General features: G+C 37.0%; 2 protein-coding genes across 2 annotated transcripts; one reads left to right on the top strand and one right to left on the bottom strand.

Annotated features, from left to right (window-relative positions):
* Positions 1–471: 471 nt before the first annotated feature.
* prorp (protein only RNase P catalytic subunit) lies at positions 472–19,960 on the bottom strand. Its single transcript, XM_079631961.1, has 7 exons — positions 18,536–19,960; positions 18,143–18,190; positions 17,918–18,050; positions 10,234–10,341; positions 6,985–7,133; positions 1,689–1,884; positions 472–1,612 (listed from the first exon to the last, which is right to left on the bottom strand). The coding sequence occupies exons 1-7, from the start codon at positions 19,531–19,533 to the stop codon at positions 1,481–1,483; spliced, it is 1,764 nt and encodes a 587-aa protein (XP_079488087.1). The 5' UTR covers positions 19,534–19,960; the 3' UTR covers positions 472–1,480.
* ppp2r3c (protein phosphatase 2, regulatory subunit B'', gamma) lies at positions 19,865–26,737 on the top strand. The gene is made up of 13 exons (XM_079631963.1): positions 19,865–20,158; positions 21,459–21,586; positions 22,697–22,801; positions 22,924–23,036; positions 23,199–23,296; positions 23,439–23,509; positions 23,621–23,753; positions 23,903–23,958; positions 25,427–25,502; positions 25,596–25,732; positions 26,033–26,170; positions 26,266–26,325; positions 26,464–26,737. Exons 1-13 carry the CDS (start codon positions 20,092–20,094, stop codon positions 26,653–26,655), a joined length of 1,374 nt encoding a protein of 457 aa, XP_079488089.1. The 5' UTR covers positions 19,865–20,091; the 3' UTR covers positions 26,656–26,737.
* The last annotated feature ends 504 nt before the right edge of the window (positions 26,738–27,241 follow it).

Here is a 27,241-nt window from a genome sequence, read left to right on the forward strand (position 1 = left end):
GGGTTAAATTAGCGAGGTTATGAATACCTGTAGTTCTGACATAGTGACCAAAGAAGTAAGCACATCTATAGTAGGCCTATCACATGTCATCCTTGTATATGTCTGCTTATTAACGTTTAAATCAATATAACTAGTTTAAATAAAACCAAATAATGTTCTGATAAACAGAAGCCACACATTTAGAAAAATCAACTGCCATATTTAATATAGTTAGTGTTACTTTAGTACAACCAGGTCAGAAATGAAATGGGGTTTTAAGAAATTGTAAAATGTATTTATCCATTTGAACACAAATAGGCCGATTTGGGAAATAAACTCTCAGTCTAATAAATATAAATCACATTGAGAATGTTTTATTAGGCTACTAGCCTACGTGTTTGCAATTTTCAAAACCTGACAGTTATGAAAAACACCCTTGTCCTGAGAACACAGCAAATTTTCAGTTGCAAATATATTTATAATATAGTTGAACCTTGCTATAATGTATGCCATTAACTAGAAACCTACATGGATAACGTATGCTATTGCAAATAAGCATTTATGCAATTAGACTTCAGATTCAGGTATAGTTATACCGGTATATAGCCCTTGTGATTTAAATATATGGGTCTCTGAGGATTTTTATATGATTATGATTATAGATTAGGAGCAGTCTACGTTACCTGCTAGTGCTACTAACATAAAAGTAGGTATGCAATAGAAGAAACAGAATTGGACATAGGCTATTGGATATCGGGGATTTTTTTGAGAATTACTATATTGCTTATTTTAGGATTACACACACAGACACACACACACACACACACAAAGGTATGGTAGGGGCGTGCCCGAAAGGTACACATTGCTACAACAGAAACTAACCTTACCCCACATCCTATCAGGAAGTTTTCAGGACCAATTGTAAAGACCTTTCAACACTCTCATGTCTCCAACATGCAGATACCCACACTTGCCTCCTGCAGAAGTAAAGCACCCCGTAACAAGACTGACTCACCGCCACGCTTGACCCTGCAGGGATAGTGTTCTTCTGGTCATAACATAAGCCATGACTTTTTTGTGCCAAGCATACTGCTTATCCATAGGTTCAAAATGTTTTGTAGGCCTATCAACAATTAATTTAGCATATTCAAGCCAGCCTTTTGTCAAGAGTGGTGTATGTCAAGGTGTCAGGGCATGAAGTCAATGATTGTTTGTGTTCTATTTATAGTCTGCAATGTTTTTTCCTGTGTTCATCAGGTCATTGAGCAAGTCTTTGGCAGGAAAATGAGGGTTTTTCACAGCTGCTTTGATCAAACATCTTATTCCCCTTGATAATGGTCTCTGTGGGGTTGAATACGTAAAATAAAAGTAGTTATGCAGCAGTAGAAACACAATTGGACATTTTGCAAAGTATTTTTTTTTATTGATTTTAATTAAACATTTTGAAATTGATTTGAATGTAATGGATGTTTCAGCCAGCACACTAGCAGTAACTCAAGCCTCAATGTTCTTGAGTAAGGCAGAGCCATTTCTGAGGAATTTCATATGTGGCTCTATCTCTTCCATCCTCATCGTACGGAATGTGCCAGGAGCTGCCAGAGGTCTGAACGATGGTGTCATAAGCAGAGACCCTCTGAAAAACACACAAGTCATCAGTCATCCTAATGATTACTAATGATTACACAATGTCTCTCCATTCCGAAAACTACCTGAAATCGAACCCTTTTTCCTGGGGCATAATGACTGATTACAAACTGATGTCCACGTTGCCACTTGAAGAAGAGGCGTCTGGTTGCAGTGTCAGGCAGGCAGGCTTTGTGATCCCTCATCAGATCACGACTAAGAAAGTTACAGTGAACGCCAGAGTGCAACGCAGCATACAGCAGAAACGGGTCATCTTCAGATCTGTGGCAGTAATCCAAGAAAAACAGTGCACTGTATCAAAAATACCTTTAATGCTTAGTCAATGAAATCATCGTGGGGTTTATATTGAGTGACGAATAGAAGGGAAGTGATCGGGTACATGTGTTACTAACACATCTGACTGAAACTGTTACAAAACAGTGAGGACTTCTAGATAGCATGATAACTAAACAGAACCTGGAAGGATTACATAAGGATTACATTGAGTTTTCTATATAGGCAGGATTGTCCGTACGTCAATCAGATTTAGATCTGAGGAATTTGGAGGCCAGAGCAACACCTTAAACTCTTCTTCATGTTCCTCAAATCATTCCTAAACAATGCGGGCTTTCACACTGGGTAGTTATAGGAACTTAGTTCTAGGAACTAGCCACTAGGATGGTTCCCCGAGAACCAAATGTTCCCCTAGGGCCATTTTCCTGGTTACATTCGCACCGCCAGTAGGAACTCTTAAAGGAGAACTCCGGTCAATTTTAACATTGAGCTAATTTTTTTGTAAGTTTGGAGTGCTGTCAATACAGAGAACAACGACAAAAATCAGTGTTGCCTACACTGTGTTATCCTCTTTTTAAAATTTGCACCCTGTTGACTTCAATGGGGCAAGTTTTAAACCTGCTTTTAGCCTCTTAACATCCTTGATGTGTCATACAAGTGCCCAGCCATGTTAGATGATTCCTTCAGAGTGAACACGAGTGAATCTGACTGCAGTAGATGTGAAAGATATTAATAAAAATTATGTTATTTCAGCCAGCGCAAATACCTGCATTTACATCCTGTTTTCGGTTGAAGTCCAAAGTAGTCGATTGTCGAGTTCACGCGCATAGGTTTAGTCAGAGCCATAGAGAGAAAGAGTTGCGACACTCCCATAGACCTCCGTTGTAAAAAATGGCGGCGCTTTTAACCGCCTACTTCCGGGATTTGAAGATCGTATTAGTTCCAAACACTGTCATTTGTGGGTTGAACCCCATTCACTTACATTGCTGCGCGTCGAGTTGTTCCAGAGGTAACTTGCTGAAATATCGACCTCTTTTGAATTGTCAACTGTCTATATTGTTTCAGAGGCCCTTTGCGATGCTTATACTGGTCTTCATTTGTACATGCACAGCGTAATTATTTATATTTTATCTTGGTTGTTTCAACCAATTTTCTAGCATTGCCTGCTTCCTAGTTAGCTAGCGCGACTTCGCCAGCTGTGAAGGTAGCATCTAATTAGTTCGGTAATGAATCGCTACCACCTTTATAGCAACTTTTATTTAATTTAATTTTTGGGATATACTACTAACTTTTCATTTGTTGTCTTGAGTGAAGCGGCTTGTGAGAACAATGCTGGACCTCTAGGATTGTTATGGCCATCACCAGTCCTGTCTCTTTCATTGATCACCTGCCCCTGGTTTTTGTTTTTCTTGTTCACACACACATTAACACAAGCACACATTTTTGTTGTCTGTCATTGTTTAATAAAAAATATTTTATTTGAAAACCTTCATTTGTATCAGTGAAATTCGTTTTTAATCTTTTATAGTTTTGATAATATGTGTATGGCTTAATCTTGAAACATGATCATGTTAAGACTAAGAGTATAATTTTAAGTTGTGGTCCTGGCTGGCCACTTTCATCAGAAGAAGTGAGCTAGCTTCTAAGCGAATTCTGAACAGACCGCCACGGCAGACCGCTCTGCGTGATCACGAAGGTAACGTTAGGCTAATGGCTGAATCGGAATTTATAAGAAAAATCACGGGAATCAATAGCCTAATACAGCCCAGTTGTGCTAAAATAAATATAATGAGACGTCCATCATCAGATGAATGATATGGAAAAGTTAAGTTAAAGCCGCTAAAGTGCTACTACCCATGCGAACATGAACACTAAGCTTTTCCCTCCAAAAATATAGCCTTAAACTTAACGAAGTAATCTACAGTACCTCGTTGCCTCTCGAAATGCAAAACTGACATTAACAAAATGCAATAACAGCTGAAAAAGTACTTGGGTGTGTGTTTTATTTTATATTTTCCGTTCAATAATGCAATCGCTGCTGTCTGTCCCATAGAAGAACATGACAGCCAGCGTATGTTTTGGAACTATTGGGGCTTATATGAACCACGTGACAGCCATAGCGGCGACATCAAAGAGTGTCGCAACTCTTTCTCTCTATGGCTCTGGGTTTAGTTACCAATGATCATGCACGTGAACTCGACAATCGACTACTTTGGACTTCAACCGAAAACAGGAAGTAAATACAGGTATTGGTGCTGGCTGAAATAACATCATTTTTATTCATATCTTTCACATCTACTGTAGTCAGATTCACCGTGTTCACTCTGAAGGAATCATCTAACATGGCTGGGCACTTGTAATGACACATCAAAGATGTTAAGAGGCTAAAAGCAGGTTTAAAACGTGCCCCATTGAAGTCAACAGGGTGCAAATTTTAAAAAGAGGATAACACAGTGTAGGCAACACCGATTTTTGTCGTTGTTCTCTGTATTGACAGCACTCCAAACTTACAAAAAAATGAGCTCAATGTTAAAATTGACCGGAGTTCTCCTTTAACGTAAGCCACGCATGTTGTGACTTTTATTTTGATGGTGCGGCAGACATTTATTTTTACGGCACTGAGAATGGCAGAGTCTGAGCACACAGCTCCCAATCTCTGTCTTCATTAGTTTACAATCTGTTTAACAGTCCTGTCTAATGCGTTATTAGATATAACTGTTTTACAAAGAACAGTATATGAAAAGGTATTAGCGTTTGCTGTGTGGTTGATGCCCAATATCGCTATTAGAGCAAAAATACAGAAATACATGTTTCGCTTGGTTCCCAAAAGTTGCGTTGGGTTTTCTCCTTAGCGTAAGCGATGTCACACATTTTTTAGGCTGAAACATTTTTTGTCTCATACAGCAAACATCTCCTCACTATCTGCTAGCTGCCTGTCCCCTGAACACACTGTAAAAACCCGCGGCCTCTGTAGACAGCACAGGCTCCACAAACGGCAACAAAAACAAACTGGGCCAACCTGGACCACGAAACATAAACAGTGTTACAACCAATAACCGACAAGAATGATATGGGGGGTTAGTGTGCGTGCACAAGAAGGGGGGTGTGGGAAGTGGAAGAGAGAGAAGCATGAAGAGGGAAGTTAGCTAGAGGAGAGATGTCCTAGACAACGACTAACGATATGATATGGCCGATACACGACCAAAGAGACGACGTTCCGATGAACAAATAGCAAAGAAGAGGGAAAAGGAGAAGAAACGCGCAAAACGTACATCGGAAAAGTTCATGACAGGAAGCATGGAAGGGAGGAGGGAGGGTCGAACTAGCCACCGTTTGTTTGACAATACTCAAGAAGTGACGTCACCCAACATCGCTTAGAGCACCTTTAAGAGGCCCATCTATCACTGTTCTCCATGTTCATAGAGTTCGTGGAGTAAATATATAGGCTATAAACTGTGTACAGCCTACTGAAGTATGAGCTAATTTAGTTCCCCCAAAAGGCGTTCCTAGAACTATTCCCAGGTCCTGCGGTGTGAACACGCCTAAAAGCGGATACTTCCGCCATTAGTTCTAGGAACCATGGAAAGGTTCCTCAGTGAGAAAGCACCTAATGTGTGCAGTGTGGGAGGGTGCAACATCCTACTGAAAGATGCCACTTCCACCACGGAACACCATTGTCATGAAGGGTTGTACCTGGTCTGCAACAATCTTATTAATAATTAGGTGGAACGTTTCAAATGAACGTCCACATGAATGGCCGGACCCGGGGTTTCTCAGCAGAACACTGCCCAGAGCATCACCCTCCCTCCACCGGCTTGTTGTCGCCCCACAGTGATCCTGGTGTCATCCCTCCCCAGGTAAACGGTGCACATCTACAGTACACAGATATCCATGTGACATAAAAGAAAACTAGACTCAACGGACCAGACAACTGTCCCACTGTCCACTGCCCAAAGGTCCAGTCCTGACACTCACATGCCCATTTTAGGTGTTTTCGACGGTGGACAGGGGTCATCACAGGCACTCTGATTGGTCTGTGGCTACGCAGCCATATATGCAATGCACTGTGTGTTGTGACACATTCCTCCCATAACCATCATTCAAATTTTGTGGGATTTGTGCCACAGAAGACCTTCTGTCAGTTTGGGCCAGACAGATAGCCTTTTTTGTCCCTTGTGCATCAAGAAGCCTTGGGCCCCCAACACCCTGTCACCGGTTTGTGGTTTGTCCCACTTCGGACCACTGTTGATATATTTTCACTGTTGACCAGCAGCAACCAACAAGGCTTGAGGTTTCAGAGATGCTATGACCCCGTCATCTGACCATAAAAATTTGGCCCTTGTCCAAGTTGCTCAGGTCTTGCTCCTGCATCCAACATGTTTTCTACAAGAAATGATTGTTTGCTTGTGATCTAATCTACCCAGACCTTGACATGTGGCCTTATTTGGAGATATTCAAAGAAATTTGCTTCACCTATGAGTGATCATAATGTTTTGGCTCGTCAGTGCATATTCCAGAACTATTTTTATCAATACCGCCTTGGATGAATCGAGCTTATCTCAATGCATTATCTCCCAAAAAATTTTTTTTAGATGGAACTTTTCTGCAACCATGATTGCATTTCTATAATAATATTAATAAATAAATTGATCAAAATGCAATAAAAACAATTACATTGTGAAAATTATTACAATTTAAAAGAACTGTTTTCTATTTTAATGTTTTAAAATGTAATTGTATTCCTGTCACATTAATCATTCTAATATGATGATTTGCTGCTCAAGAAACATTTCTTATTATTATCAATGTTGAAAACAGTTGTGCTGCTTAATATTTTTGTGGAAACTGATACTTTTTTTTCTTTGATGAATATAAAGTTTGAAAGAACATCATTTATTTGAGTGGAATTTTTTTAAGAACATTATACATGACTTTACTGTCACTTTTTTATCAATTTAATGCTTCCTTGCGTAATAAAAGTATTCATTTCTTACTGGTGCGCCTGTGATCCCTTAAATTGCTGCTTGCGTGGGCAGTTTTGGAACAGGGTGTACAGTATGTGATTGAGGAAACGGGGGTCATACTAACATGTTCTCGGTGAAGAAGCAGTGGGATTTCTGCTTGATCTTGTTCATGTTTTGTCTGTCCCAGTTCCGGGAAGGTTGTAGCATGTGCTTTCTGCCGAGGACCAGGATGTTCAGACCCTGACGTTCCAACTCCGATACGACTGCCAGCAACTGCGGAGATAATTCACACTCTCAGTGACCTTTTACCATTTCCATTCAGATGTTAGAAATAAATTAGGTCATTCATGAGTTTTTAATGAATGAGAGACCTCAGTTCATTCACCATTTTCTCTATGAAATGAGCTGCAAGGAATTTCCCTTGGCACTACAGATATATTTGGGACCTTTAACAGGTCAACTGCGGGAAAAAATATTCTTGCTCACATTGTTTTAGCCTACTTTAGTGCCACCCACTCACGCACACACCATGAGGGGGGAGTTTCCTGATTACACAGGAAGTTGTTTTTCCAATACCCCCTTACAAAGAGTGCGGTCAGTAAAGGTTAAAAACTCTGTGCTAAAAATATCTAAGGTTCTTTGCATGTAGCTGTTTAGATAAGATCCCGTACAAGCATTAACTATTCATGAGATATCATTGTTATTTTTAATATATAATATATGATTTTGTAAAATTGTTTAAGTGTAGATATTTGTTTTTCTCACTCTTTCTTCCAGGAGATACAAAAGTCCTTTGCAACCTGCACCATGCAGGAAGTGACTAATTAAAAAACTGTTCTGATACCATGATACACATACATATGTCTGTATGCCGGGTTTAATTTGAAAGCGTACCGTTTAATTATTATACATTTAGGTATTTAAAGATTTACTTCAATTAGTGCACAATTCCAAGTAGAAACTAAATTAGTACACAAGATTAGAACACTAGAACAGAAGTGAATTATAAGTATTAAATAAAATAATAAAATAATATATTGGGCTTTTTTTAAACAAACATTATTTTTCAAAATTCACAGCAAAAAAAAAAAGAAAGAACATTTGTAATAAAGAAATTGTAGAAATACTTAATGATTAATATTCACCTTTGACCCAATTTGGCTTCCTTTAAAAGAATGCAATTAAGAAGAGTTGTGTGTGTGTGTGTGTGTGTGTGTGTGTGTGTGTGTGTGTGTGTGTGTGTTTAAATTTGAAGCCCAATCAAAGTTGCAGAAAAGTTGATCTAAAATGAACATACATGCAATAGTTATATGCAATACACACACACACAATTTATATATATATATATATATATATATATATATATACACACACACACACACACACATATATATATATATATATATATATATATATATATATATATATATATATAATACATATACACATTAATCTACTGCATCAACCAGTTCCACTGAATTAACCATCTAAATATATTTCATACTCAAATATAGATTACAGTAATATCATCTACAGTTTGAATATGCAAAGTCAGTTCCAATGAATCCCAGTCTATCTTGTATCTCCGGTTTTGTTATTTTAGACACAAGGAAGTGCTAATTGGGGAATTGCAGGTGTGATCATTTACTGCTAATTCATGATAAGGAAGTGGACGGTGAGCCACAGATGGGCTGGTTTACTCTGGAAAGCACCGAACACATGATAGTGTCCTGTTTCACAATCCAACTTTGACCTCTGCCTGTAATCACCTTTGCCTAAGCATTTCTAGATAAAGAGACACTCTTCCTTCTAGCATGTTAGTCTTGTAAATTTGCACTCAATTTCATTTCCCTATGCTTATTGCATACAGTCCGGTTACTTAGCTTGTAAACAAAACATATCGGTATACTTTGGCCACAAGTTAACTGAACTGAAGCTCTCATTTTCACACCCAGCAGGCCCTGCTCAGACTGTCTGCAGAGAAAACCGGTTAATACTAGCGTTTCAATGCGCCAGTTAGCGAGGAAGTGGGGTAAATGTTACCACCAAAAATAAACTTGACCACAAAAGGCACATGTCTCTCTTAAAATACAGACTTAGTCATATCAAAAAGAGTGTAAAATCCCCTGCCTCCGTGCTACAATTGCTATGGGGTATGTTTGAGTTAATAATGTGCGACTGTGTGACGTGCGTCTGAGGCGAATAAAAAAAGCAAAAAAGTGCCAAAGCCATGGATGAGTGAGCAGAAAGCAAAATGATCCTTGAACAGAAAGGACATGGAAGTTTGTGTTACATCATCATTTGTAGCTTAATGTCAAGTGAAGGATTTAATGTTAATCATATCTGTTATTAATGCACTGGCAATTTTTTAGATTTTGGGCTATTTGCTTCCATAACATGTCTTATTTCAGACTTGTGAAAAAAAATCCAAAATGCACATTTAAACGTTTATTTTATTTTATTTCACTGCATCTATTTGCAGCTGTAGATATCAACTATACATATCTTTAAACTCTAAATGAGTTTTTTCTCCTGCACTGACCCAGAAATCTCTAGTTCAATACCACTTGCATACACTATATATATAATCTGACGTTTTTTACAGAGGGGATTGTTCATACATCTCATTCATAATATACTTTTTATTTATTATATGCATATTTCATTAGACAATGCCTGATTTGCATATTTAAACAACATTCCTGATTTTCATATTTAAACAAAGATTCTAAAGATTCTGTCCTGTGATTAATCAATGGGGGAAATGTGGTGAATCTGCTTTTTTCAAGTTTAAAGTCATTGGTTTTCAGTTAATGGGTGGTTGAGGGTGTGATAGGTGGGTGTGAGTACTTATTTAAAACTTCTAGCCTAGGCAATAAAATCTTTTAGGTACTATTATAAAGGAGCATAACCAAATGTAAAGCCACTACCGGGACTGATCACCGCCTCGTAGGAGGGCTGATGTGTAACACATTCTGTGTAATATTATGGACATTGAAATTTCCCTTTTTTTCATTTGAGTAACTGTGCTGGGTTTTGTGGGTTTGAGGGTCTTTCAGGTTGGAAACTATGAGAAATTGGGGCTGTTCCTTAAAACCTGTTTTATTGCGTTAAAAGTAAGAAGTGAAAACCACGCTCAGCATCGCCCCCCCCCGGTCGATCCTCTTGCACTCTTTTCAGTTTTCTTGACTTTAGCATGCCGACTGATGAGTTGAATACTCAAACATAAAGGTAACCTTACCACCTTTAGTGCTTTAAATCAGAGTAGGTTGACTGTCTAGCAAGTTAAGCTATTTAAAAGGTCACCTATAACCCACAGAGAAACCGGCCCTCTCTTGGAACATCCAAGCTGTTAAAGTGACCCGTCACTCACCGTCTCAGAGTGGGTGGCCTTGGGTGTTGTGTTAGCCACATTAAGACCGTCGATGACAATATCAAAGGGAGGCCTCTGCTTCACGAAAGCTTTAAAGCTCTTAAGCTCCTGTACGGAACAAAAACAAGTGGTTATTCTCATAACCATGACCACAGTTAATATATGCTACAGACAATATGCACAGTTCTGAAAAAAGTCACAATCTTGCAGTTTAGTAAAAATCTGTTGAAGCTTCATACATTGCACTATTTTCATGTTGTTTATTCTGAAGCTAAAACTAGCCACACTTTTAAAGTCCATGCAAGCAAAGACACAAAAGGGGCAGTAAAGATACAAAACACTATGCACTCTTGCAACCGTCCTTCAACAACAGCAACGGATGGTTGCCTGGATGGACGGGGGTCTTCTTTGTAAATTACCTCACTTTGGTGTTGTGTAGCGCATTGCACAAGATAAATGCAACCGGTGTTGCACAAGACAGGGAGGACAGCGGAAAACCTTTATGTTGAATTACATTACAGCCATCGAGCAAGTGTTGTTATTGTTAACTATAACTAAAAAAAATTATGTTTGTTAATTGAAATAAAGATGAAATCAAAGCTATATAGAAATTAGAAACAGAACTGTTGCCTTGATAACTACTGAAATAATAAATAAATGACAGACACACGCAACAAAATACCTAAAACTAACTAATTAAATTAAAATTATAAAAATAAAAGCTAATAAAAATGTAAATAAATGCTATAATAGTATATAAATAATACTAAAATAAGAATAAAAAGAAATTAAAGCTAAATAGAACTATTAAAAATGAATAAAAATGACAAACTTAAACTACAATTAAATGAAATGCTAATTAAAAATATTAATATATATTAAAATAGTTTTTTTCCTGGTTTAATAGTGTTATCTTTAGAATTATTAATATACTATTACAATTCACCAAATGAGGATTTTAGTCTTCTACAACAGATGAGGAATCTTCTGTTTGACAAACAATCTTAATTTTTTTCATTTCTGTTTTGTGACGCTATAGTGACACTGCACAGATATTACACATTTCACCTATAAACTAAAGATTGCTTCTGGAAAAATCACGAGGCCAGGCGGGTGACATTTATTGCAGACAGACATATCATTGTAACTGTCCCAGCCTGAAACTTATGAAACTCTACATATATTATCAGATTAAGCGAGGAGCTGATATATGTGCATTCATGAATGTACAGGAAGTATAAGAGCGAAGCATGCAAGCAGCCGTGAGATAAAGGAGTGTGTTTACAGATAGTCTGACAAGAACTGAACATACTACTTTTTTTTCTGTCAGAGCATTGTAAAATAACAACAACAATTTTGTCAATTCCATGAACCCATTTCATCCCAGGACCATTAAAGAATGCTTGACTTTTCCTATCTGTCTCAAGGGATCTCAAAGCATTTGTTACAGTCAAACAATAGAACTTCAAACAGAACTTGACCACACCTGGCTCACCTTCAAAAGCGTGATCAGGTTGTGTTTAGCTGAATAACCGAAGAGCAAAAAGGGGTGGGGGGGTTGGGGGACTAGAACTAGAACTTCCTTCTCCTTTGTTGTTGTTTAAGAAGGGGCTGAAAAACCTCCACAATTGTCCTTGGTACAACATGTAAACATCTGAGGGAATTTCCAGCTGGATTGGGGCCAAGTCACTCCCTCACCTGTCTGTCCTCAGGCCCCGTGCTGCAGACGGGCTTCTGATTTACTAAACATTTGCACAGTCACGCACTGTAAACTTACAACTAGCTCATCATCAGTGGTGGTCAAAATACACAAATACGGAGTAAAAATACACAAACCTTGATGAATTATTACACACATAACAGTATTAAGTACTAGTTAGCATTAGTCAATAAAAAAAGATTAGTGGATGGATGCAGACATTAAAGGGATAGTTTACCCAAAACTTACAATTATGTCATAATTTACTCACCTCATGTTGTTTCAAACTTGTATGAATTTCTTCTGCTGAACACAAAAGTCTTCAAAATATCTTCTTTTGTGTTCAGCAGAAGAAATTCATACAGGTTTGAAACAACATGAGAAACATAATTTTCACTTTTGAGTGAACTATCCCTTTAAATATGCATGATCCACACAAACTTATCAACACTATTATTTTAAATATTCAACTTTCAGTATCATCTCAAGTTCAAGTGAGTTCTTAGCTCAAGAACTGTTGGAATCCGATCATTGTTGTATTGCTAAATGAAACAAAAACAAAAACTATGAATAAATAATTTTGTTAATTGTAATAAAGCTGAAATAAAATGAGTTATAAATATTAGATGATAACTTTACATTTTTTTAACAAAATAAGAAATGTTGCCTTGGCAACTAACTGAAAAAAATATTGAGGTTAAAGTAGTAAAATTACTGAAACTGAAATAAGACTAATAATAAATATAAAAAACAAAATTGCTAAAACTCTAACTAAAAATGAATATTGACTGTATAAAAATGAATTAAATTATCAATAAATACTATAATACCAATACTATTAGACATAATAATAAAATAACACGGGGTGCTTCCCGATCGGAAGGCTGCGTTCTCCCGGCTGCCAGCGCCACAGATATGAACAATGAACTTAAGTTTAGTTATTGAGTTATTGATTATTAGTGTATGGTCCAATTTTCACTATAAACTAGTTTGAGTATTAGCATGCAAATTACATATTGGCTGTTTATTAGTACTTATAAAGCACATATTAATGCCTTGTTTTGCATGACCATATTCTATATCCATAATCCTACCCAATACCTAAACTACCTTATAAACTAATAAGCAGTAATTAGGAGTTTCCTGAGGCAAAAGTAGTAGTTAGTTGTTAGTTAATAGTGAGAATTTGACCCTAAACTAAAGTGTGACCGAAAATCCTTGCATCGGAGCTCATTGCTTTGAGGGAACTGCAAACTTTGTTGAGGAAACAACCGTGTGGTAAAGTTTAGTCCAATCTCTAAAACACAAGCCTCTGTTTAATGCACACAGAGCTATGTTGGTCAAAACCAACAACCCTGGACTGTCAAGGTGGCTGAAAACCAGCGCTTTCTGTTCTGCCTGGAGCGTGAGAATTTTTCCCTCTAAAATTACAATTCCCACCTCTCCAAGCCACCTATATGCAAAAATAGACGATTGTTACCCACATTTAAAAGCAAGACAGCAAAAATAAGTACAGCTACTTTGCATGCTAAAAATCTTGTTAAGAGAGTGTTAAGACTGTTCTAGCGGGTGCAAGAATGGGGGAGGGTTGAGCGCCAGAAAGAGGGGGGAAGGGGAGCTGGATATTTGGGGAATTCCTTTTTGGTTTTGGTGGGGGTTAGCAGATGGTGATCAGTTGTTCAAACTCTCTAAAACTCTTGCAGCGTTGAGTAGGGATAGGGCTCTCCGCATTGGACAGTCAAAATTAATCCAAATATGCAATTTCCCCTGATTTTAACTATGCACATTCAATAAGATTTTGACCCTGAAGGTCTTGCATCGTATGTGTTTTTGTTTTCGCTCCGCATCCTCTCGTGGTCATGGAGAGGTTGGGTTGAATGGGAACAGGAACACTGGGGATTCCCCAATGGTGTCGAGAGGTCACGTGCATGCGGTACCAGCATGTTGTGCAGAACTTTGTGTACTTACAATGGGTGTGTTTGGTACACACACAAGTTGAATCCAGATTTGACAGTGACCAGTTTTTCTACTTGAAATATACACAATAGCCCATGACAAGCCTTGGAGCGATTCTTAACACAAACGTTTAGCAAACCGTTGAATCATTAAAAACAAATGAACAACATTTATTTAATACTCTAAAGTACCTGCTCCATTTTGTTCAAAGCATGCATGAAATTCCAACTAAATGAAAGGCAGCCACACAAAAATAGATAGAGAACAAAGAAATTTGAGTATGTGGAAACTTCCCAGTGCCCCACGGCAGACATTAATGAAAAGGCATCTGCAAGTCCTGTACTTTTCTTTATTACAGGCTTGCTCTTTTTGAAACGGGAAAAACAGGCTCCCCAAAGCTCACGCTTGACCTGAAAAGCTGCAAGCCACTGAATGCAAGAAAACTAAACAGAGGCTTTTTAACATTCAGCAATAAAAATGGTTGACATGCTCATTTTTTAATGTGTTATTAACACTATGTCCACATTTAAAATCCCCAGACAATTTAAGTATCATATATTAAAACCTTCTTTAACGTGTGTATGGTGGGAGTGGCACAGGTTAGTTGTCAAAACAAGCGAAAAAGGTTGACATGGAGCAGCTAAATCTCCGGGGAATTTCCTGTAAAAAAAACAAAAAACAGAGGAGAGTCTGCTGGCAAAAAGAGAACGTGACAGAGCTTGTAATAAAACGAGAATCAACATTGGCTTGGCTTTTCAGAGATGGTGAGAACTGAGGGATTTGAAATGTTGTAAAAGTGACGCGGAGATGAGTTTTTATTACTCAACAGATAAGGTATTTTTATTTTATTGAACAGATAAATTGCCATACAGAGGGGGAAATAATAATTTCATACCCTGCTGATTTTGTTTGTTCGCACACAAAGAAATGAGGGGTCTATCATTTTAATGGTAGGTTTATTTTGTTATTTAGTTGGGTTGAATCGCACTAGAGTTCGTTGTCCCCCTTGGTGTGGTCCGTTTGTGCAGGTGTGAATGCAGCAATCGCACTCGGGTGCGCACCAAAAGCGGACCAAACAAGCGTACTTCGAGGTGGTCTCGGTACGCTTTCAAACGAACTCTGGAACGGTTTGTTAGTGTTGAGAACGTGATCCGACCTCTAACAGACCCAACTGCCAAAGAAAGCATTGGAAACATTATTCTCTAAGGCTGTTTCTCTGCTAAGGGTACAGGACGACTTCACCGTTTTGAGGGGCCGATGGATGGGGCCATGTACTGTCAGATCTTGGACGAGAACCTCCTTCCTTCAGCCAGAACACCGAAGATGGGTCGTGGATGGGCCTTCCAGCATGACAATGACCCAAAACATACCACCAAAGCAACAAAGTAGTAGCTCAAGTCTCTAGTCACATTAGTATCTAATGTGTTTTTTTATGGATTTTGTTTGTTGATATTCTGTCTCTATCTGATAAAATAAACCTACCATAAAAATTATAGACCCTTCATTTCTTTGTAAGTGTGCGAACTTACAAAAATCAGCAGGGGATCAAATAATTATTTAATAATTACAACCAAAACAATGTTCTTCTGCAAAATGCAGTTTTTTTTTTAACCGCTAGAGGGCCAAAAGTTACATTGTGCACTTAAAAAAAATCACTTATATACACTTCCTTTCAAGCATTTGGGGTCAGTAAAATTTTATTAATTTTATTTTATTGACGGCAACAGACACTTCCTTGAGTTTTGTCGGATCGGTGCATTACCTCTGTCGTGTCTGTTGGTGTCTGTCGGATCTTGTTTTCAAGGATTGAACATGCCGAATTGGCGAGAAGTGACGTACAGTAATCTGTGCAGTGCAAATTGGCCTTTTGAATGATTTCTGAAGGATCATGTGACACTAAAGACTACAGCCATGGCTGCTGAAAATGTAGCTTTGCCATCAGAGGAATAAATTACATTGTATTACAATAAAAAACTGTTATTTTAAACTGTAATAATATTTTACAACTTTGTTTTTTCTGTATTTTTGATTAAATAAATGCAGCCTTGGTGAGCATAAGAGAGTTCTTTAAAAACTTTTAAAAATCATACCAACCCCAAACTTTTGAATGCTAGTAGATATGTAATATGGTGTGAAAAAAAGTTAAAGAAAAAAATGTTTACAAGTGCAAATATTTCTTGTACTCTCACATTTATTACAAGGTAATTTATGCAACATTTAAAAGCTGTTAACATTTAAAATGTACTTTTTGATTAAGTACTAGATGTCACACAGCAGGACACGGTTCTCACGGTCATGTCAGCCACCCAAAAGTTTTTTTTTTTTTTTTTTTTTAAGGCAAAGTGATTGTCTAGGGGTTGTTAAATGCTTGTGGAGAGTTTAGACTGGGGGTGTTTTAACTGCCTTGCACTGGTTTCACTTCATAAAGCGCTGCTGCAGAGATGGCGGGGGGCTGGAGTCCATGCAGCGCTGCAGACAGGGACTTTCCAGGGTCACTCATGTGAGAGGCTTTTGAGGGCTGAAATGTGAAAGCCCATTGTGTTGCGTTTTACGACAGCAAAAAGCACACAAGCAATACCCATGCCTCAGCATCAATCATGTGCATGACCAAAATTAGATTGTTTATGGCTATACTGAGTACTTTGTTTTTCCAAGATGTAGTGTATAAAAATGTCCCTTTTTGAGACAGGGCTTGGAAATGTAATGCGTGAGAACGCCGTTTACAAACAAACATGACTGTTCTTTCTGGCAAATGGAATTTCAGAGTCGCCGCTTGCCTTGTGACCTTGTGTCTTCAGCAGGACTGCTTTCACGAGCTTGCTAAACCGGGGACCCGACAGACACATGAAGGAACATGTGTTGGAAAGCCCCTACATCATGGCTAAATGTGGAACTAGACAGGATCACATGCTTTTGACATCTATAGACCCCACAGCCTGAAAAAAGCATCAGTCCGGACAACAACATCATCTAATTCAGGGCCAGACTCCACTTAATACGGAGCTCAAAACTGCATGGAACGTCTTCTAATTCTGGACGACTACACAACTTGCCTATCACGTAGTTGCAGCCTATTTAGTGCCTGGTAGAAAGCTGCTTTAGTTTTTAGCCTATGTGTGTTTTTTCATTATTATTTTGTAATTTCCATGGCTAAAATGATCTAATACGCATTTGTTTTTTTCTAAACGGCTGATGTTTAACATGTATAACATGTTTAATCAGTCATGTAGAAAACGCTATCGTGTGTATAGGACGCTATCGCCATCTAGTGGAGTCAAACGGCACGAAATAAGACCTTACTAAACTTTAAACCACACTTCATTTACATAAAGGATAATTTCATACAAAACACAGGTCACATTTCACTGCAAAATCGAAAAAATGGTTTAGTATAAAGAAAATTAAACCATTTTTAAGGCCATTATAATTATTTGTGACATGATTGTCACTAAACTTAAGCACACTTACCCCCAAAAGTCTGATTATATATATTAATATGATAATACATTTTGCTAATATGTTATTAATATATATATATATATATAAACACATATTTCATCATTGAAATAATATACTGTGTTTTTCCTTTATTATGAGAATGAAACCTTTGTATGGGGTGAGGCTTATGTCAGTGCTATTTTAGTATTATTTATGAGCTACAATGCATTTATTAATATTTTGAATTTTAGCTTTTACTTTTATATTTTCAGTTTTAATGTAAATTATGTGCTTTTTAAAATTGTATTCGTTTTTTACAATCTTTTCATGAAGATTTAATTTATTATTTATTTTTATTTCAACATAAGTTTTAGTCATTTTAGTTCTTGAACTTAAGCTTATTTAAGTTAGTTTCCAAGGCAATTTTTTTTTCATTTAGTATTCCAGGAAATTAATTTTATAGTTTTAGTTTAGTTTTAATTATTAATAACAACTCTGGCTTAAATGTTGATTTTATCTGTATATCTATAGATTAAATTAACATTGGTAAATTAACTCAGGCAGAAGAAGGATATAATATAGCAGACAGACCTCTGGGGTGGTTTTGTGGAAGATGTCGCTTCCCTCTATCACTTTTTTCATCACTTCATCCTTAAGCTGAGCATACTCTTCCTCAGTCAGTTGAATGGATTCCAGTGATGCCTTGCAATTTTTGCACTCTCCACTAAAACACAAGTTATATCCACACCAATACTCTATTAAGAATAGTCTTTATGATCATTGTATTTAATTAAAACTGAAAACTGAAATTAGTACCTTGGGGCGACGAATGAGAACTTCCCACTCCATTTCTGATCCGGTAAACTGTGCAGATAAAAAAATAAAAAACAAAACAGATAATAAAATAAAGATCTACAATAATGGAATGAAAAATATATACATTTTATAATAATAATAAGGTTAAAACCTTTAACATGATCAAATTATAATATATATATATATAAAATCACATTTAACATAAAAGTTTATATACACACACATATTTATGTGTATATATACACACGCACACACACAATTTAAATATAATATATATTTATACACATATTTAAACAAAAACTTTTGTTAGATGCGATTAATCACGATTCATTGATTTGACAGCACTAATATATATATATATATATATATATATATTTTTTTTTTTACAATTACCTCTCAAACCAAGCTTTGATTGTTTTAATCAGCGGCTCCTCTGGGTAGATTTGATTATCTCTCATATATGACAGGACAGAAAAGAGTTTGTCCTCCTGTCCACGCTGAGTGATGCCGCTCTGAAACAGGGACTGCCAGGTGTCCTGATTAGGTGCGATACCCTGTTCCAGGAGCTCGTCGTACAGCTTCCAGCCCGTCTCAGTGTCTCCATGAAGTACTGCCCCAGTGATGGCATCACCATAGTTCCGAGGAGACGGCAGGAGGGCCTTTTTCATGCCCTCCAACAAGCCAAGCGCCTCCCTCCAACGTTCAGTTTGACTGAAACCTTTAATAAACAGGGACGAGGCTCCAGTGTCAAGGGTCTTAAAGCAAGTTCTCATGATGTCGTAAGTGTCAAATACCTCAGAGTGGTGCCCAGCTGTGACACACAGCGTTAGATACCTCAAAAGGAGTTCATAAGAAAGGGTGCCTTTGTCTTGAACCACATACGCCAAGAGAGATTTGGCGATGTTGACATCTGCATTAGCCGCCAGCAGTCCTTCTATCATTTGCATCTCGAAGCGCTCAGGTTTGGAGGAACCCTCTTTGAGTTTTGCCCATTCTGATGTGGTCAGCGGATGGTCAGGAAGGGCAACTTTTAGATATCCTCTGCCTCTCGCAGGTGTATTATTTGACAGCTCTTCTGTATCAATCCCAGCTCGCTTTTTCATATATTCAGCAGTTTTTTTGGCCGTTCCAGCTGCGAATACTGACTTTGGGAATGCAGGCCTGGTTCTAGGAGTGAATCCCTTTTCTTTGGTAACTTGGCTGTATAATTCTGCTTGTTTGTCTCCATTTGTGCTGTAAAGTTGTGTGTTTGGATTTATGATAAACCTGACAGCAAGCATTATGTTATGTTGTGGTAAACCAGCCAATGCAGGCCTGAGATACAGAGGGTTGACAACCCATGTGCATAGATGCTTCATGCAAATCCTTGAATTTGACACAAGAGGTCCCATTTTCTAACAAGTCTACTATATTACTCAGACTATGCACTACTTTAATGGTTATTTATGTAAATGTCCCACCACAAACAAATGTGCAACATTAAGTTTTACTGATCAACACATATACAAAACACATGAACTTTTTAATAATATATTTACCTAAAATGAATAGATATAATATTCAGCAACTTATCTGTTAAAGAAATGACTTTCTGTACTTAAAGCACACAATATTGAGATCCTCAGATAGAGAAACTCGCTAAGATATTGCATTATTATCATTTAAACGCAATTTTGTCGAAGCAATTATCGGTATTTTAAACAAGAACATCTAACTTACAGAATCTAGTCGAAGGTTATTGAATTCTAACCAGAAAGCAAGTTCATGCCAGTGCGAGCAGCCATTCACTCTCATGTGTCGTCGCACTTCAATTACGTCACTCGTGCGCCTTTTGGTTAGATATGTAAACAGTTGATCAACCGCCTAGCCTACTCGAACATATTACAGTTTGAGTAATAATCAGTTTTGAGCTGGTTAGTTTAACATATTATGACCGAGTAAAGTTAAGAATGGCAAACGACAAAACCGCACATTGGAAAGATTTACTTCGAAAAAGACTCGCCTCTGCGAAACAAGGTGAGATTATGACTTTAGCTAATCAATAACTATAGAGATTTATATAACGTTAGTGAGTTAAAAGAGAGAACATTTATTTAAATATTATAACATTTATATAGAAATCTCGGTAAGTCGCTTGTGAAATTGTAACGTGGTTTTACTTTAATAACGCCATTATATTTTATGAACATTTTGTAGATTTAACGATATACTAAGTATTATTGTAGGGAACTGACTTAATGTATTCGGCCATTAGTTACAACAATTAACGTTACTGTAGTTTGTTGTATAGAAACCATAGTTACCCTATCCATGGTGATAAATGAAAACCGGCTGATATGATTTCCATATGTAATAAACATTTTTAGTAAAAACTTTTGTGTTACTCTAAAGTTCAGTATGTTATCCAATATATTAAAACATAAATAATGTGGACATGAAAATGTATTGCAAAGTAGGAATTACCCTGGTAATGAGCAGTGTTGGGTAAAGTAATTAATTACTAGTAAGTTAACGTTACTAATTATAGATTCTACAGTGTATTTAGATTACTGTACTAATTACTCTCTCTAAAAGATTACTTAGCTACTTATTGCTAATTACTTTATAAATCACAAATCAACCTCGACCAGTTGAACAATACAAAGATAGACACGAAACTGCAATTTTAATTATTTTAAATAAACAGAATACAATTGGATAAATTGACATGTTACTTTAAAACATACATTTTAACATTAAGGGGCGGTTTCCCGGACAGGGTTTAAGTAGTTTCAGACTAAAATGTATGTCAGAACTGTCTAAACTGAAAACAGCTTGCACTGACATATCTTCAGTGCCATTGTTTTGTCTCAATATACACAACCTGTAATGTTTTTTGTAAGGCAAGTTTGTAAAAACTCTTTAAATTCCCTAATAATATGAACGCAAAGTCCTGGCTTAATCTAAGCCCTTTCTGGGAAACCACCCCTAAATGTTAATGCTAAATCCACTTTTTTTATATAGAATTATTGTCGTCTATACAGTATTTATTGCAATTACATCAGAAGTAACTAATTAAATTACAGAAAAATTAAGAGTAATCCCTTACTTTACTTTTTCAAGGGAAAAGTAATACAATTACAGGAATTAGATGACTTATAATTAGTTATACCCAACACTGGTAATGAGGAGACATCCATGGTTTTGCTCATGGTTACTATGATTTTACAATGAAACCAAGCTGGACATAAATATTCATGCTTAATACCTAATTAAATATGGATGAGGATTGTACAGTATGATTAATCATAATGTGTGTGTTAATTGTATTGAACAGATAGCAAGACAGAGGAGGAGAAGAAAGCAGAGGAAACTGAACTGTTCACCAAGTATTACACTGAATGGAAAGGAGGCGAGAAAGCAGAAGTTGACTCATTCAAACACATCCCACGCTTCTACTACAGGGTGAGTTGTTCTAGGTTTAATCAGTAATGAGAATACAGTGTTGTCAGTGGTTGTGGTATGTTATATCATATAAAACAAGTAACAATTACATCCATTTATCATAGTCTGACCTATCATGACAATGATAAATGTCTTGTCTTGAAGATATTAATTTGAGAGTCACCACTGGCATAAAGTGCTTCACTTTTTCATACTGTTCATCAGCTCACACTACCGTTCAAAACTTTGGGTTCGGAATATTTTAAAATGTTTTTGAAAGAAGTCTCTTATGCTTACCAAAACTGCATGTATCTGAGCAAAAATACAATAAAAATGAAAATATTATTACAATTTAAAATATTTTTTATGGGGGGAGGGGGGTTATGTTTTTTCTGTTTGTTTTTAATGTAATTTATTGTGTCATGATACTTTAGAAATCATTCTGATATGCTGATTTGCTGCTCAACATTAGTATTATCATCAGTCTTGGAAACAGTTGTGCTGCTTAATATATTTTTGCGGAAGGGATTCTTTGAAGAATAGAAAGATCAAAAGAACAGCATATTTGAAATAGATAAAATAGAACATGTTAAATGTCTTTACTGTCACTTTTGATAATTTTAATGCATTTTTGCTCAATATAAGTATCAATTTCTTTAAAGTCCCCCTGTAGTCAATAATTGGATCCCTTAAAACTCATCTTTGATCACCAAAATGACATATTTAAACGCTTTTTCCTTGAACCATTTTTTCATGCCTTAAAATAGCATGAATGTAACTCTATGAATATGCAAATTAGCTCCGCCTACACTCACTCACACCAGCTCAGAGATCCACTCGTTGATGATCACAGGTTGATATGATTGGTTAGAAGGTAGTTTGTGACGTCAGAAACACCAGCGATTTCAAACCGCGCTTTTGAGACTGTCTTTGTTTCACTGCAGTTTTAAATATTGTTGACTTATTTAATTGCACATGATTCGTCTTAAAGCATATTAAAAACACCACATAATGTATAAACAACATTAAAAACTTGATTTTCACCTCAGGGGGACTTTAAAACTATCTTACTGACCCCAAACTGTACTGTACATACTACATTCTTAATCTCAACTTCATATTTCACCTCAGCTTCCTGCAGAAGATGAAGTCTTGCTGCAGAAACTCAGAGAAGAATCGAGGGCAGTGTTTCTCCAGAGGAAAAGCCGGGAACTATTGGACAATGAAGAGTTACAAGTAAGAGAGCATTGCATTGGTTCCGTGTCCCAAACGAAACATTCATTATCAGCTTTTGGTCGGTTTAACATGTCTGTGTTTTCTATTTCCTCTTCTAAATGTTTTTTTTTTCTTTCCTACAGAACCTTTGGTTTCTTCTTGATAAGCATCAAGTGCCGCCCACGACCGGTGACGAGGCCATGATCAGTTATGAGAGTTTCCTAAAGGTTGGAGAACAAGCAGGCGCCAAATGCAAGTAAGTACATCATTGCAAAGTGTAGTGACCAATTAGTATCACTCAAAAACCATGAGTTTATGAGCAGATAACTGTATTCCAAGTCAATGTAATTCATAGGTAGGTGGACAAAGCTTATGACTCACTGAGATGTTTGTTTCACAATCATTACACCCCCATCAGGCTTTTCTTCACTGCCAGAGTCTACGCCAAACTACTTCATAATGATCCGTATGGGAGGATATCAATTATGCAGTTCTTCAACTATGTCATGAGAAAAGGTAGTTATCAATTCTGTGATGTGTGTTCTCATTGCATTCTCGTCTTATGACGGCAGTTAGTTATGAGTCTTTTAGATCTTTTATTTGATTCTGAACACTATAATACAGATGTGTAGATGAATCACGGTTTCTTCTCTGGCAGTGTGGCTGCACCAAACCAGGATTGGTTTGAGTCTCTATGATGTAGCAGGTCAGGGTTATCTTCGTGAGTCTGTAAGTAATCTTGTTTTACCCTCTGACTCACCCGCTGTGAACATCACAGTATTCACAGTATCTTCTTAGGAGTAAAGCTGTATTGTTTAAAGTAAAGACTTCTTTCTGCAGGATTTGGAGAACTACATCCTAGAGTTAATTCCCACACTCCCCCAACTAGATGGCCTGGAGAAATCCTTCTACTCGTTTTATGTTTGCACTGCCGTTCGCAAGTTCTTCTTCTTCCTTGATCCTCTACACACTGGTAATTCTCCTGTGGTCGTGGTTTTTTTAAACATTCTAACTTTGCCTTTAAATTGAAGTCAGAGCACCTGCAGACATCATTCAGATTTTACCCTGAGGAAAAAACTGGAATGAAACGAATCATTCTAATGTTTTGTATTTGCTCTGCAGGAAAGATAAAAATTCAGGACATCCTGGCTTGCAGTTTCTTGGATGACCTACTTGAGGTAGCGTACAGATTCTCACTCAAGTTAACCTATAATATATACATATGATATCTATATACTCTCCTGTTCACAAGTTTTTGGGGTTGGTGTATCTGTCTGTCTGTCTGTCATTTTGTGTCGTCTATCTATCTGTCTGTGTCTGTCTATATATCTGTATGTCTGTCTGTCTATGTCTGTCTATCTATCTATAAATAGTCTGTCTGTCTGTCTATATATCTTGTCTGTCTATGTCTGTCTATCTATCTGTCTGTCTGTGTCTGTCTATCTGTCTGTCTGTGTCTGTCTATTTATCTGTCTGTCTGTCTGTGTCTATCTATCTATCTGTCTGTCTGTGTCTGTCTATCTATCTGTCTGTCTGTGTCTGTCTATCTATCTGTCTGTCTGTCTGTCTATCTGTCTGTCTGTGTCTGTCTATCTATCTGTCTGTCTGTGTCTGTCTATCTATCTGTCTGTCTGTGTCTGTCTATCTATCTGTCTGTCTATGTCTGTCTATCTATCTGTCTGTCTGTGTGTGACTGTCTGTCTGTCTGTCTTTCTGTCTTTGTCATTTTGTGTCGTCTATCTATCTGTCTGTTTGTGTCTAGATTCAAGATTCAAATAGCTTTATTAGGTCACCTGATGGAGTTTTTCGTTTCCTTGCCACTGTTGCCTTTGCCTTGCTCAGTTGGGGATGTTCAATTTAATGAATCAATCAATAATACTATTGATTAGCATTACCAAACATGGACGTTTTATTATTATTTTAATTTAATACTGTGAAGCTGCTTCGATACAATCTGTATTGTGAAAACCGCTATACAAATATTCTTGACTTGACTTGACTTGACTTTATTGGCATGGTAAAATAATTCTTTACATTGCCAAAGCATTCATAACACTAAACAATATATATATATATATAAAAAAAAAAAATTACATCAAAATAAACATAGCAATAAAATCTGTCTGTCTTTGTCGTTTTGTGTCTGCCTGTCTGTCTGTCTGTCTCTGTCGTTTTGGGTCTGTCTATCTATCTGTCTGTCTCTGTCGTTTTGTGTCTGTCTGTCTCTGTTGTTTTGTGTCTGTCTGTCTCTGTTGTTTTGTGTCTGTCTGTCTCTGTCGTTTTGTGTCTGTCTGTCTCTGTTGTTTTGTGTCTGTCTGTCTCTGTCGTTTTGTGTCTGTCTGTCTCTGTTGTTTTGTGTCTGTCTGTCTCTGTCGTTTTGTGTCTGTCTGTCTCTGTTGTTTTGTGTCTGTCTGTCTCTGTTGTTTTGTGTCTGTCTGTCTCTGTCGTTTTGTGTCTGTCTGTCTCTGTCGTTTTGTGTCTGTCTGTCTGTCTCTGTCGTTTTGTTTGTGTCTGTCTGTCTGTCGTTTTGTGTCTGTCTGTCTCTGTCGTTTTGTGTTTATCCATCCATCCATCATCTAGTTATTTGAAAGTTTTCCTGTGCAAGTGACTTGCAACATTAAGCTGATCAGATTTATTCATTTATAGCTTCGAGACGAGGAACTATCAAAGGAGAGTCAGGAGTCCAACTGGTTCTCTGCACCTTCTGCTCTTCGTGTTTATGGTATGCCTGCAAAATACACTTAATCAGTGTTATAATTTAAAGTAAGTTATAAGTTACATCTCATATGCTAATCGTCATATTTGCTATGTACAGGACAGTACCTTAACCTGGATAAGGACCATAATGGGATGCTCAGTAAGGAAGAGCTGTCTCGCTATGGCACCGGAACTCTAACTAGTGTTTTTCTAGACCGTGTCTACCAGGAATGCTTAACCTACGACGGTGAAATGGTATAACCTTTTGACTTAATTAATAATTTGCATCACAGTAAGAGTGTCTCTTAAGACAAATGTCTGCTGTCAGAGTCACAGCTTGTGGCACAGTAGTGCTTCGGGAGACTGGTACCCTTTTTTTTTTTTTAATGAATGTTTTTGAAAGAAGTCTCTTATGCACACCAAGGCTGCTTTTAAATACAGTACAAAAAGTAGTATTGTGAAATATTATTACAATATATTTAAAATGTATTTTATTCCTGTGATGGCAAAGCTGAATTTTAAAAACATAAACATGCATTTCTGTTCTTAATTTAGGACTATAAGACCTATCTGGACTTTGTGCTGGCTCTAGAAAACAGGAAAGAGCCTGCAGCCCTCCAGTATATTTTCAAACTGCTAGACATGGAAAACAAAGGCTATCTCAACGTATTCACCCTCAACTACTTCTTCAGGGTAAGTAGAGGTGTTTGTTAGCTTTTTTGATTATATATATATATATATATATATTTAGAAGAAGTAGAAACTAACCTATTCATCTGTGATGTCAGGCTATTCAGGAACAAATGAAAATCCATGGACAGGAGCCAGTTTCCTTCCAGGATGTTAAGGTAAACTGCCTTTAGCTCTTCTTTATATAAGAGTTAAAGTCCATTCCCATTTATCAGCAAGTAGAAAAATAGTAATTTCATGTTGCTATACAATGACAATAATGTATATTAATTCACTTTTTTTTCTGTTGTCTACAGGATGAAATCTTTGATATGGTGAAGCCCAAAGATCCGTATAAGATCACACTACAGGACCTGGTGAACAGTGGCCAGGGTGACACCGTCAGTAGTATCCTCATCGACCTCAATGGCTTCTGGACTTACGAGAACAGAGAGGTGCTGGTGGCTAATGACACTGACAGCAACACAGCTGATTTAGACGATACATGACATCCCTCTGTATAGCCAAATCAAGTTGTGCTATGGGACCCTAACCTTCAGCCAAGAGGAATACACAGAATAGCTCAGTTGTATATGGAATTGTTTATTAAGTAATATTATGTACAAAACAAACTGTATTTTTTCACCTACATTATAGAAAGGTAGGTGTATTTTCACCTACAAAATACAAAATTATTGTACACAAATAAATTACACGCTCTTCAAAATGAAATGCATTTGTTTGTGTAAGAGGGTAGACAAATTTAATTCAAAACTCATGGGTAGAGCACAGATTTATAGCACACAAAAAACGTGTTCACATAAAAAGAATATTCAGTTAGAAAAATAACTGTTTGAAAGAGAGGGTCTACCCATCCGACCATTTACACTACCTTCAACAACTCATCAGAAACAGACATTTCTAATATTACAGCTAATGTCTCAGCATCTTCAGAAATTTTCGATCCATGCAGTTTTTAAATGTGTTTAGCAGGCTTATTAGGTGTTTATAATGATTAAAATGTACAATGAATTGTTGTAGTGACTAAAAGAGGTTTTATGTATGGCTTTATAAAATGATTGTTAAAATAGTTCT

This window comes from Phoxinus phoxinus, assembly GCF_949152265.1.
Source record: "Phoxinus phoxinus genome assembly, chromosome: 13".
Taxonomy (NCBI): Eukaryota; Metazoa; Chordata; class Actinopteri; order Cypriniformes; family Leuciscidae; genus Phoxinus; species Phoxinus phoxinus.

Coding starts and splice junctions, on each gene's coding strand:
- ppp2r3c (XM_079631963.1), top strand. CDS start 20,092: ATGGCAAACGACAAAACCGCACATTGGAAAGATTTACTTCGAAAAAGA. Junction 22,802..22,923: donor TGGACAATGAAGAGTTACAA/GTAAGAGAGCAT, acceptor TCTTTCCTACAG/AACCTTTGGTTTCTTCTTGA. Junction 26,326..26,463: donor TTTCCTTCCAGGATGTTAAG/GTAAACTGCCTT, acceptor TGTTGTCTACAG/GATGAAATCTTTGATATGGT.
- prorp (XM_079631961.1), bottom strand. CDS start 19,533: ATGGGACCTCTTGTGTCAAATTCAAGGATTTGCATGAAGCATCTATGC. Junction 18,191..18,535: donor ATCAAAGCTTGGTTTGAGAG/GTAATTGTAAAA, acceptor TTATCTGCACAG/TTTACCGGATCAGAAATGGA. Junction 18,051..18,142: donor TTCTCATTCGTCGCCCCAAG/GTACTAATTTCA, acceptor CTTGTGTTTTAG/TGGAGAGTGCAAAAATTGCA.